Genomic DNA, 13,071 nt, shown 5'->3' with positions numbered 1-13,071 from the left:
TACATAACATGCAACTACAGTAGGCAGACCTGAAGCTTAAGAAATCCAGTCCCTTACATATGATAGACATGTACTTACTGAATAATAAAATGTTACGAGACTTCCTATTCTACCATTTACTGTATTGTTGCACACATTCCATTTACTACACTAACTGCTTTTTAAACCACAATTGTTTGTGGACAGACAGGGATGGAAAAACTTGTTTGGAAAGGAATTGAGAGAATCCAAGCACTATAGATAAACTGATAAGAGTAGAATCTGGAGCTGATTTGCTCCTTCATTTGCCACGCTTCAAACCAGCTACGTAATTGGGTTAATAAGATGCATTTAGTGGCTGACTTCAACTTGACCATCTAAGGGCATGCCTACATGGCATCTTACATTCACACCCTGGCTCACTGCACACTAAGTTGTAGTGTAGACAAGCACTTAGGTACGAAGCACAATTGCTCAGGTTACAAAGATGTGCCCCAGGCTATAAACTGGAAGAGTTGCTTGTTTTTTGCACATCTTAAATTTTCAGAGCAACATTTCCTTCACATGCTGTTTTGGATCTATAGAAGTTCAGCTGTGCTTCATAGGAATAAGAATGCTACAGAATTTGTTTTTAAAAATGCAAGTTTATGTGGGTAGATGTTTCCCTGGGACCTGTGGAGAGGTCATAAGGGACCTGTTGTTTGCAGATGATGCAACTCTTGTGGTTCACATGATCCCCTACAACATCTTATTACCAAGTTCTCTGATTTATGCAAAATCTTTGGGTGAACAATAAGCTTGAAAAATACTGTTATCATGCTCCAAGACTCTTCAGAACCAGGTCCAGATATCACCTCAGATGGTATTCGTCTGGATGCTGTTGACCAATTTTGCTACCTTGGCTTTACTGTTACCAGCAATGTAGATCTTGATGCTGAGCTCACTAGTAGACTCGGCAAAGCACCCAGGAACTTTGGTCTTTTGCAAGATTGAGCCTGGAACAATAACAAATTGTCAACTAAAATGAAAATCCATATTTATGAGACGTGTTTTATACACACTTCTATATGGCTCAAACACAGACAACTTATGTCAAACATACCAAAAGACTAAACAGCTTTCATATCAGATGCTTGCGTAAAATTCTTCGAATAAGATGGCAAGACAAGGTGACAAATGTGGAAGTGTTAAATTGTGCTGCTATGTCATTCATGGGAATGTTGATTCGTAAGAAAAGACTCAAATGGCCTGGACATGTCAAGTGAATGCCAGATTACAGGATCCTAAAGAGTGTGCTGAACTCTGAAGCTCGCGAAGGGTCTAGAAAAAGAGGCAGAGCACTGCACAGATTTTGGGATGCTTGCAAGAATGACTTCATATCCTTTGGAATCTCTGTGGATGACTGGGAAAGGAGGGCAGAATGCCACTCTGGTTGACGGAGTCAGCCTGTAGATGGAGCGAGACATTGCGCGGTGGACTGGATCAAGCTTTGAGGTGACTAGCGTCAGAGGAGGAAAGAATCTGCTGCTCGGATTCAGATATTGCTAGTGCATGGGTGTACCCTACCTGTGGGCTGGACTGTCACTTGTGCATCAGACTCAGCAGCCATCAAAGAACTCCTTGGTGCATACACCCTGCTCTGAAAAGAGCTATGGTGCCATTCATTGATTGTTTCCCTACTCTACCCTCTAAAGCAGTCCATCCTAGAGTCTACTTTGGTTTTTCCAGTTCAGGTGTCATTATTTTTTAGAAGAATTAACAACTAATGCCAGGGTATTTTGTGCATTTTTGGTTCCTACTTGGCACAAAGAAGTTAATGTACAAGTGAGGAGGTATTACAGAGAAGCATTAACTTATTATCTTCCCATTCTTTATGAAGTGCCTAATATTGACCAAACAGTTTGTACCACCTTTCTAAGCTCCAGGAAGTATTTTTCCTACTCTGACCACAGATGAAAGGCTTGAAGACCAAGATATCAATTGAAATAAATGCAAGATTGATTTCAAAAGATTGTGTGTTAGAGAATTGGTGAATTCCACTAGCTTAACCTGTCCCTCTTTAAAATTCAAGTATCGGCCACTATAATCTTCATTCATGGTCTACGCTGAATTAAAAAACCTCTATGTAGTTTAAAGGAAAGACCCAAGACTCTTAAAGGGAAATCTATCCTGCTCTAGATCTTATGCCACAAAGGAGCAGCAGCAGCCCCAATTAAATGAATAGTACAACATTAAAAGCATATAATAGCTTATGCAAATGATACACAGAGCTGAACTCTGAACTCTGATTATATTATAGCTAAATATTTTTTATCAAAGCCCCTCTTAAAACTGCATTACAACACTAACTCTAGAAAAATCTGATTCTGTGATGTATTCTGGAAGGAAAGTGTTTGTTGAGATCAGAATGGAGTTTTGTTTTGAGGTTTTTTTGTACTTTTCACCTATGGGTCTTTAGAGTTGCCCTTTAAAATCCTATTGATCAAAATTAGCATTTTCAGAATGTGACACAGTTTGTCCTAACATATTTTCAGATGACATCTCCAAAGACACATTAGTCTACAAGGAAGTACAGCAGGTCCCTGTACTGAACAAGCACGATGCCATGAGGATATACATTTCTTTGTAACAAGATTAATTTGCTTAAAAGTAGTTGAGGGACTTGGCAAGGTAGAATTTTGTCCCATTTTCCCCCTTTTGAAGATGACTATCTTATTGTCCAGCTACACTTGCTATTCACTGGCACATTGCTATGTCTTACCGTCCATTTCTGAAAGGGGAAGATCATCTGTGACAATTACCGACTAGAATATATTTAAATGCAAGGCCCATCCTCCCAGATGTCAAGTGAAAAGGAAGGAAAGAGCCATTTGACTTGCAATTCAATACAAGAGTAGTTAGAACAGCTCACTCATGCAATAACTTACCTACGAGTTAGTACCTATGTGGTTCTTACTTCTAGCAGACATTTCTGCAATAATGACAGATGACAACCCTAAGCTCACAGTCAAGTTCTATATCTAAAACATGTTCATATGGTTTAAGAGATATGAAGGCTAACTCATGCCTGGTATCAAATTGATCTACAGAAAATAATGTCAGACCCAGATTTCTAGATAGTGACTTTGATTGTCCAACATGAGAAACATTTAAAGGTGCCAGAATAGCAGCCGTGTTAGTCTGTATTTGCAAAAAGAAAAGGAGTATTAGTGGCACCTTAGAGACTAACCAATTTATTTGAGCATAAGCTTTCGTGAGCTACAGCTCACTTCATTGGATGCATTCAGTGGAAAATACAGTGAGGAGATTTATATACACACACAACATGAAAAAATGGGTGTTATCATACACACTGTAAGGAGAGTGATCACTTAAGATCAGCTATTACAAGCAGGAGAGCGGGTGGGGGGTGAAGAAAACCTTTTGTAGTGATAATCAAGGTGGGCCATTTCCAGCAGTTAACAGGAACGTCCGAGGAGCAGTGGGCGGGGGGGGGGGGAATAAACATGGGGAAATAGTTTTACTTTGTGTAATGACACATCCATTCCCAGTCTCTATTCAAACCTAAGTTAAATGTATCCAGTTTGCAAATTAATTCCAATTCAGCAGTCTCTCGCTGGAGTCTGTTTTTGAAGTCTTTTTGTTTTAATATTGCGACCTTTAGGTCTGAGATTGAGTGACCAGAGAGATTGAAGTGTTCTTTGACTGGTTTATGAATGTTATAATTCTTGACATCTGATTTGTGTCCATTTATTTTTTACGTTGAGACTGTCCGGTTTGGCCAATGTACATGGCAGAGGGGCACTGCTGGCACATGATGGCATATATCACATTGGTAGATGTGCAGGTAAACAAGCCTCTGATAGTGTGGCTGATGTGATGAGGCCCTATGATGGTGTCCCCTGAATAGATATGCGGACACAGTTGGCAACGGGCTTTGTTGCAAGGGTAGGTTCCTGGGTTAGTGGTTCTGTTGTGTGGTGTGTGGTTGCTGGTGAGTATTTGCTTCAGGTTGGGGGGCTGTCTGTAGGCAAGGACTGGCCTGTCTCCCAAGATTTGTGAGAGTGATGGGTCATCCTTCAGGATAGGTTGTAGATCCTTGATGATGCATTGGAGAGGTTTTAGTTGGGAGCTGAAGGTGATGGCTAGTGGCGTTCTGTTATTATCTTTGTTGGGCCTGTCCTGTAGTAGGTGACTTCTGGGTACTCTTCTGGCTCTGTCAATTTGTTTCTTCACTTCAGCAGGTGGGTATTGTAGTTGTAAGAATGCTTGATAGAGATCTTGTAGGTGTTTGTCTCTGTCTGAGGGGTTGGAGCAAATGCGGTTGTATCGTAGAGCTTGGCTGTAGACAATGCATCGTGTGGTGTGGTCTGGGTGAAAGCTGGAGGCATGTAGGTAGGAATGGCGGTCAGGTTTCCGGTATAGGGTGGTGTTTATGTGACCATCATTTATTAGCACCGTAGTGTCCAGGAAGTGGATCTCTTGTGTGGACCGGTCCAGGCTGAGGTTGATGGCGGAGTGGAAATTGTTGAAAACATGGTGGAATTCCTCAAGGGCTTCTTTTCCATGTGTCCAGATGATGAAGATGTCATCAATGTAGCGTAAGTAGAGTAGGGGCATTAGGGGACGAGAGCTGAGGAAGCGTTGTTCTAAGTTAGCAATAAAAATGTTGGCATACTGTGGGGCCATGCGGGTACCCATAGCAGTGCCACTGATTTGAAGGTATACATTGTCCCCATATGTGAAATAGTTATGGGTAAGGACAAAGTCACAAAGTTCCACCACCAGGTTTGCCGTGACATTATCGGTGATAATGTTCCTAACGGCTTGTAGTCCATCTTTGTGTGGAATGTTGGTGTAGAGGGCTTTTACATCCATAGTGGCCAGGATGGTGTTTTCAGGAAGATCACCGATGGATTGTAGTTTCCTCAGGAAGTCAGTGGTGTCTCGAAGATAGCTGGGAGTGCTGGTAGCGTAGGGCCTGAGGAGGGAGTCTACATAGCCAGACAATCCTGCTGTCAGGGTGCCAATGCCTGAGATGATGGGGCGTCCAGGATTTCCAGGTTTATGGATCTTGGGTAGCAGATAGAATGCCCCAGGTCGGGGTTCCAGGGGTGTGTCTGTGTGGATTTGTTCTTGTTCTTTTTCAGGGAGTTTCTTGAGCAAATGCTGTCGTTTCTTTAGGTAACCCTCAGTGGGATCAGAGGGTAATAGCTTGTAGAAAGTGGTGTCGGAGAGCTGCCTAGCAGCCTCTTGTTCATATTCCTACCTGTTCATGATGACAACAGCACCTCCTTTGTCAGCCTTTTTGATTATGATGTCAGAATTGTTTCTGAGGCTGTGGATGGCATTGTGTTCTGCACGGCTGAGGTTATGGGGCAAGTGATGCTGCTTTTCCACAATTTCAGCCCGTGCACGTTGGCGGAAGCACTCTATGTAGAAGTCCAGTCTGTTGTTTCGACCTTCAGGAGGAGTCCACCTAGAATCCTTCTTTTTGTAGCGTTGGTAGGAAGGTCTCTGTGGATTAGTATGTTGTTCAGAGGTGTGTTGTAAATATTTCTTGAGTTGGAGACGTCGAAAATAGGATTCTAGGTCACCACAGAACTGTATCATGTTCGTGGGGGTGGCGGGGCAGAAGGAGAGGCCCCGAGATAGGACAGATTCTTCTGCTGGGCTAAGAGTATAATTGGATAGATTGACAATATTGCTGGGTGGGTTAAGGGAACCATTGCTGTGGCCTCTTGTGGCATGTAGTAGTTTAGATAGTTTAGTGTCCTTTTTCTTTTGTAGAGAAGCAAAGTGTGTGTTGTAAATGGCTTGTCTAGTTTTTGTAAAGTCCAGCCACGAGGAAGTTTGTGTGGAAGGTTGGTTTTTTATGAGAGTATCCAGTTTTGAGAGCTCATTCTTAATCATTCCCCTGTTTGCTGTAGAGGATGTTGATCAGGTGCCTGATTTTCGGGGGGAGGGGAGGGAGAGAGAGCGAGAGGCAGAGGGAGAGAGCGAGAGGGAAAAAAAGCATTTTTCCCTCTCTCTCTAAATATTGCCTTCTTGATTTAGTTCTATCAATGTTGTACTGTTTACTGCAAACTCGGAGTAAAAAAAAAAAAGGGAGAAGACTTACTGTGCCAGTTTTTAAATTACTGAAATGTCACATTATTTTATAAAAAGCTATATTTAAGACACATTGAGACTTGGTATGTGTGAGTAATGCAACCTTTCGGAGTCTGGATAAATTTAATTCTCCATGCTATAATTTCCTCTAGCATTTCAAGATGAAGTCATAGAGGAGAACCAAATGCAATGATTAATCTGTTCAGAAACGTATGCTTTTCTAAAACAAAGTTCTGGGCTATTCATTAAGCACAAATTTAAGAATACAGTACAACTGCTTCTTCCAACTGCAATACTTTACTGCAAGAGCCTTGGGGAAAGGATTACTTAACCAATAATACAGGTGTTACCTGAAGACATAGTGACAACAGGAGAAGGGAACATTTAAGATTCATTTACTACTTAAGCTAGGAAAGCCATTAACATACAATTCTTTCAGCTGAGGAGTAGATAGATATATCTTCACAGGAATCTGAATCACATGTAATATCATGACATTGTCACACTAAGGCTGCCATATTTATTCCAATATCTTCCAAAGCTGATTTAGGAATTGAAATTCCCACAAGCTATTCAGGATGAATATCAGCCATTATCAGGATGAAAATGAGAGTGGGTAGCAACCCTAGTTTTCCATGTGGCTATTTCATTTAGGCAAAGAGAAATGTCCGTGTCAAACATGCAGAAATAATTAATACCTATTACCTCAGCTCCTTAAAGGAAAGCAAGTCTTGAAATTCCCTTGGGAAAACATAGGAAGTAAACAATCAACTAACAATATAGATCATAACACTACCAACACCTTTCTTGTCAAGAATTTTCCCTTCACAAGGTATTTACCAGTCACACATCCCAGCCTAGGGATTCTAGAGCTACTTAGAGATAGAAAAATAAAAAGCAGTTAAAAAGGACCATGATCATAGTGTTAATGGAGAGTTACAGAAAACCATGCAAACTGACAGTAGAATTCAACTACTGAAGAAATATGGGAAGGCTGCGTAAAAGCTGCACTAGCTAGCTTCAGGGGTTCCCTAGAGGTACATTTTTAGTGCACAGTAAAGGGCTTCATTCGCATGACTCCTGTAACCATGCAGTGCTAGACCCCACATGCTACCGTGGATATTTAACTGAGAAGTTATTGTGAAACTTGGATTGAGATTAAATAAATAAAAATGTCTCTCCCTAAACATATTGGAGAGAGAGAGAGAGAGAGAGAGAGAGGAAAAAAAGAAGAAAAAGCACAGCTGTTGCTGTAAGGAAGTCGTCTCAACTTCACACCAGTAACATCAGCTAAGTGTTATGAAATAGGCTGAAGTTAAAATGAAAAGACATACAGGGAAAATAGAAGATGTTAAAAAAAGATGATTTACTAACCTATATGTGTTTGAGCCATAACATCAGCTAGCCTGTGTGCAGCGCCGCTGCCTCCACTTTGTGTCGAGGAGGAAGAAGTGGTAGATGTGGTAGAACCATGGATCGCTTGACTGATCCAGTGTTCCATGTTTATACTTCCCTGGCTTGAGGTGGGAGTTCCCTGGGAGTCGCCCTGTACAGAGCCTTCGTCTTCTGAACCAGAGGAGGTATCTAATAATTGAGAACAGGCTTCATTATTTGCGATGTAAGTGCATGATGGTTTTGCTTCTTTATGGAAATAAGGCACATAAATAAAAAAAGAGAACTACAATTCAACACCCATTGGCAGCAGGTAGTTATAGTAAGGGGAGTTTTGTACAAATGTAAGTACTGGAACAGAACCAATTGTTACAGTACATTGACAGGGTTTTCCTGCAGCAAGGTTGCTGCTTCTGGTATTTCTCTATGGAACAAAACAAATAAATTTAGTTATATTGTGGTTCTCAGTCCAAAGATCTCAAAGCACTTAACAAGAGCAAATGGGAAAACTCAGAGACAGAACGCTTAAACGATGCTCCAAAGGTCACAACGCAAAGTCAGCGGCAAACCCCTACTTATGAGGTTTCACCTTGGAGGGTGGTCATACTCTAGGGAATGTTTTAGTCACTGCTGTCATGTCATTGATTCAGCAGGTGTCAGAACTGCATTTGCTTCCGATATTTTCCACCTGCCAGGGGTTGAAAGAACAGAAACAAGAAGGTAAATGGCTAGACAAACGTTAGAAAAGAAGAAATAAAGAGAACATTCCATAGAAGTGCAGAGGATTCAACCAGAGAACTGCAGGGCCAAGAGGTGGGGGAAGAGGTATGGGAGGAATCTTTAGCACTGCAAAGTGTTACAAGAAGCACACAGTGCTAGCCACGAAGTTATTTCACTCATGAGAACACAAAGATATGTGCAAACCCAGCCACCACAAGGGGGCACCGTACATGTGGGTGATGGCTCCTTGTTGCCTCTTCAACTACCCAGTAAACCATCTTAGATTCCTCGGGCTTTAATGTTATAGTTACTTGACATGTTGCATCTGTTAATTGGATATTTTATTTAGATGATTGATTTTATTTAGATTGATTTTGACAGCATATAGCATGTGTCTTTCATATCAATAAAATATACAGTGAAGTTGCTCACCTGGAGGTGTGTAGGCATCCATTGACGTTTGCACCACCAATGAACGTCGTTTTGATGGCATGGGGACTGCCATCTTCCTTTCTTTATGTTTAGCAAGAGCTGCCTGAACTGCTTCTGTATGGACATCTAGAACGAAAGAAAGAGATTCAGGTTAGCCTTCAAAGTGAAAGGCATTGCATGCATACACAATGCATCTGCAACGGAGTTAAATTGTATTTCATTTAGGCTAACTGGTCGTGGTAAGTCAGGGGTCCCCAACACGGTGCCTGTGAGTGCTATGGCACCCGCCAGGGCATTTTTGTGCGCCCACAGGACACCCCGCCGCCAAAATGCCGCCAAGAAGTGTTGCTAAGTGTGTTAAGTGATTCATGCTCAGGAAGTAGGGGTTGCCACAGAAAGTGCAGAAAATATAACAGTGGTGAAGAGCCACAATTACCTTTTGAGGGTTCTGGGTCCCTGACAGACCTTTATCAGAATTTGTTCTCAGCTCTTTCTACTTTTAGAGTGTGAGAATGGAATGGTCTTTCCTACAGCACACCCTTGTTAAGTATTGTTTTAAAGCAACAGCTATCTCAGCAAATATCTTTGCTTTTTAAGCTGGTAGCGGGCCAAGGACTTGTAATGAAAGGATGCTCGTTTGTATTGATGAAGTGAACCAGGTTTCCTGTTCACATAAGAGTCATATCAGCTACGTACATAAGAGATATGTTTGAAACGTAACAGGGCTGTGAAAAATCGTGAAAGAGGCAGTGGCAGCAGGTGAGATCAGCTGGACTGAGGATATGAAAACAGTCCTCGTCCCACTTCTGCCATTGATTGGTCTTAAAACTTTGCATGTGTTTCGGAAGTGTAAAGTATTATTATGATCAGTTAGTGAAGGGGTGGGCAAGAAAAAACAACCGGCACTCAGACATTCTAGGTGCCAAAGCCTGTGCTCATTCTTTAGCTTATATGGCTTCTAGACTACTGCCAACAGCGTCCACATCATTCCTCCAGGATAAAGAGCATGTCTGAAATGCCCCGCCATTCAGAGTAAGGGAGTGTGAACAGCAGTGCTCACCAAAGGGCTGTGTTGTAATTCCCCTGTGTGGACGACATTACTGCCAATTCAGGACCTGTAAGTTTGCACCCATACATCCACACAGGGGAGTTAGAGCACAGCATTTTGGTGAGCTCTGCTATTTACACCCTCCCCCCCTTACAAACTGCAGGGCCGAATAGACATGCTCAAAGTTTCACAATAAGGAGCTTTTCTAGCATTCATGTGCTTCACTATGCATCTGTTTCTCCCCATATATAACAGCAGAAACACAGTGGTTATTTTATTTTATTTTAACATGCTATTCCCCTAATTTCTTAATTAGCACAGCAGCAACACCCTGGAGAGTGAGCTATTATTTTACTTTATTTCCTCAGCTGGCCTATCACTCGCTCTATTTGGGGAGGGGGGAAGAGGGGACAGACAAGGGGGGGGGGCAGAGGGAGAAGAGGTACAATAAACAAATACAATAAACAAAAAAAGGTTAGTTTTATCTTATACACATTCTCAAGGTGGGAAAGAATTTAAGAAGAGCTCCTATCCCACACTTAAAAACAAACAAACCAAAAAGAGTATTTCAACTATGACTTGTGTTTGATTTGAACCTTATGTGGATTACATACATACAACAAGGAAAGAGGGGCAGGAAAAACAACAAGAGAAATAGGAAAGCGCATACATTACACATAAAGGGGTTGCAAGGTTGACAGGGCAAAACAGAGGAATTGGGAAAAAGATTATAATACTAATGTTATTAAAAGACCTAGATTTTCCTTTTTCAGCCAAGTTACCCAAACCCTTAGAAAAGAACTTAAGCCTTCCTCTTTAAACTACCTTACAACAAAAAGCTTGTTAAAAAGTTTAATACAAATAAAAATATAACAAGTTATTTCTTACTCATCTGTGTCTTAAGATACCTTTCCAATAACATCCTCCCTCTCATAACATTCAGATATGTAGGACTGGAATATACTCAGTAAAAGAGACCATTTGTGTTTAAATAAACTGGGGAAAATATAGGTTTTCACTTTAAGAGTGGGAATTATGGGTAAATTATGACAAGTTTATTAAAAAAAAAAGTCATCCTGCCACCATTTCTTTAGTCTAGACTATTCCTTGAAGAAGTCACATCTTACTGATTACAATAGGAAGAGTTATTTGGAAATTATCAGGCTATATTGGTTTCTTTCAAACTACAGTTGTTGGGGTGGGATAAACTGTATCTACTAAATCTGAGGAGGAAAGGAGGACAGTTTACTGAAATATATTATTAAAATTATTAGCCTATTGTTTGGACTTTAAATTCTCAGTGTTTTGGTTTCTAAATCCTCAAAAGCTATAGCAAGCTTTTCAAATTCAGCTTCTTTTTCGTTTTAAAGGGGGCAGTACTTTCTTCCTAGTCCATAAATACTTTGGGAGTTTTAATTTAAGAAAATACTTTAGCCCATTGAGACTCTGCAATTGCAACATGTGTGTATAAGAAGTAAATGAGTCTAAAAAGAAAAGTTACATGAAATTACAATTAAACCATGTAATAGTTTCAAAGTTACTACAGATATTTGCTAGTTGTCTTCACATACTGGTAAATGCTTGTGTTTGTGTTTATGAAGGGGTACTTGTTATGGAGTTTTAACAACTCTTTTTGTTAAAAGAGGAACCAAGGAACCAAGTAGGAAAAATAAAACACTGACACCAACAAGCGTCCTTGAGGAAATGAAAGGGCAACTGTTTATTGAGGAATACTTCCCACCTGGCTCCACCCATTGCTGTGAATGGCTTACTCTTCCCAATGATATAAAGGAGGCTACCAAGCTATTAGAAGACCCTGGATCCAGAAAAGGGTGGGGTTTGAGTGAGTTGTCAGAGGTTCCCCAGGGAACGTCATGCTAGCTAGTGGGGAGACAGAGAGAGGCAGCAATTGAAGTGGGGCAGGCTGCTTTTCATAATGCTCAGATGGAGGTAATTAGGCTAGATGAAACAGACCAAAGCAAGATTAAGGGTTAGGTAAAAGGAAAGGAACAGAAAACCGTGGCCAGTGGGAGCTGTGATCGGCCGAACCTGCAGATGCTGCAGGTAAACAAACCGTCCCAGCCCGCCAGCGGATTTCCCTGATGGGCCGCATGCCAAAGGTAACTGACTAAAGGGTCCCAAAGCATAGCTCCCCCTGCAACTGTGACAGCTTGTAGAGGTTTCAGAGTAACAGCCGTGTTAGTCTGTATTCGCAAAAAGAAAAGGAGGACTTGTGGCACCTTAGAGACTAACCAATTTATTAGAGCATAAGCTTTCGTGAGCTACAGCTCACTTCCTCAGATGCATATCGTGGAAACTGCAGCAGGCTTTATATATACACAGAGAATATGAAACAATACCTATTCCCACCCCACTGTCCTGCTGGTAAGTTAAGCATTTGTTTCCTTCTGAATCCGCTGTAGGTACTGGCTTATAAATGTAAATGGCTATTCTACTCAGTGACCCTATAGCCACTTCCTACAAGCTTCAGAGTAGCAGCCGAGTTAGTCTATAATCGCAGAAAGAAAAGGAGTACTTTTCTTTTTCCTACAAGCTGCGCTCTTCACTGTAGCTGTCGTTTCTTGGTCTTCTGATCCACAAGCTAATTAGAGCACAGTCACTGAAGGAAGCATACTAGTATATTTCCTTTTCACTGTAGCCAGATAGTATTTCAGATGGGCCTGGTTTTGTTAATCCATTCTGAGGGACTATCATATAAAATGCACCAATCTTAATAGCAATCTGATACTCTTGCCTTGGTGTAAAAACCTCGTAATTTTACCTGAGGGATGGAGAACAAAATTTAAGAAATTTAGATTTCTCTTCAAAAAGTCTCTGTTCCTGCCCTTGGGTCTGATTCGAGCCAGTCTGCAGTACTTTTCAAAGTTGTTATATTGGGATAGGGATGGCTAAGGCACCTCATAGGCTGTATATGGCATCTTCTTCCTCCACTTGTCAACAATTTCTTTGTAACAGCTGCTGCAGGAGATGGGGCATTAGTAATGTACCCAGAACTGGTGTAGGTTTGTGAGGGGAATTTAGGGAATGGTGAATCGTGATTTCTTGTTCAACAGGACAAGAGAGAGAATTTGGTACTGCCTAGAAAGAATACAGGTGGGTGGGGTTATTCTAGCTCCCCAGGGAAAGGAAATTTTTAATCTCTCACAGTCCTGTCAATACAAAGCACCTTGTATTCCCTATCATGTGATGCTAGATCAGGGGTTCTCACAGTAAATCTTTTGGTGGCCTCACAGTACGGCCACCAACTCTTGCTGGCTGCTCTGACAATTTTTCCTTAAATATTTAATTAGCTTTAGGAAAAACATATAAATATGCACATGTACACATCCAAATGACTGTAATTTACTCATGTTGGGTTTTTTGCAGAC

General features: G+C 41.2%; 1 protein-coding gene across 11 annotated transcripts in view; it reads right to left on the bottom strand.

Moving 5' to 3' along the window:
* DIP2C (DIP2 acetate--CoA ligase C (putative)) overlaps positions 1-13,071 on the bottom strand; it is a 485,677-nt gene that overhangs the window by 148,973 nt on the left and 323,633 nt on the right. For all 11 annotated transcript variants that reach the window (XM_073334492.2, XM_073334497.2, XM_073334499.2 and 8 more), the window contains 2 exons: positions 8,635-8,760; positions 7,465-7,674 (listed from right to left, as the gene is read on the bottom strand). In XM_073334492.2, the coding sequence (XP_073190593.1) occupies positions 7,465-7,674; positions 8,635-8,760 (336 nt within the window). The remainder of the gene's footprint in view (positions 1-7,464; positions 7,675-8,634; positions 8,761-13,071) is intronic.

Source organism: Lepidochelys kempii, chromosome 2 (assembly GCF_965140285.1).
Source record: "Lepidochelys kempii isolate rLepKem1 chromosome 2, rLepKem1.hap1, whole genome shotgun sequence".
Classification (NCBI taxonomy): Eukaryota; Metazoa; Chordata; order Testudines; family Cheloniidae; genus Lepidochelys; species Lepidochelys kempii.
This window is presented reverse-complemented; position numbering and strand designations above follow the sequence as displayed.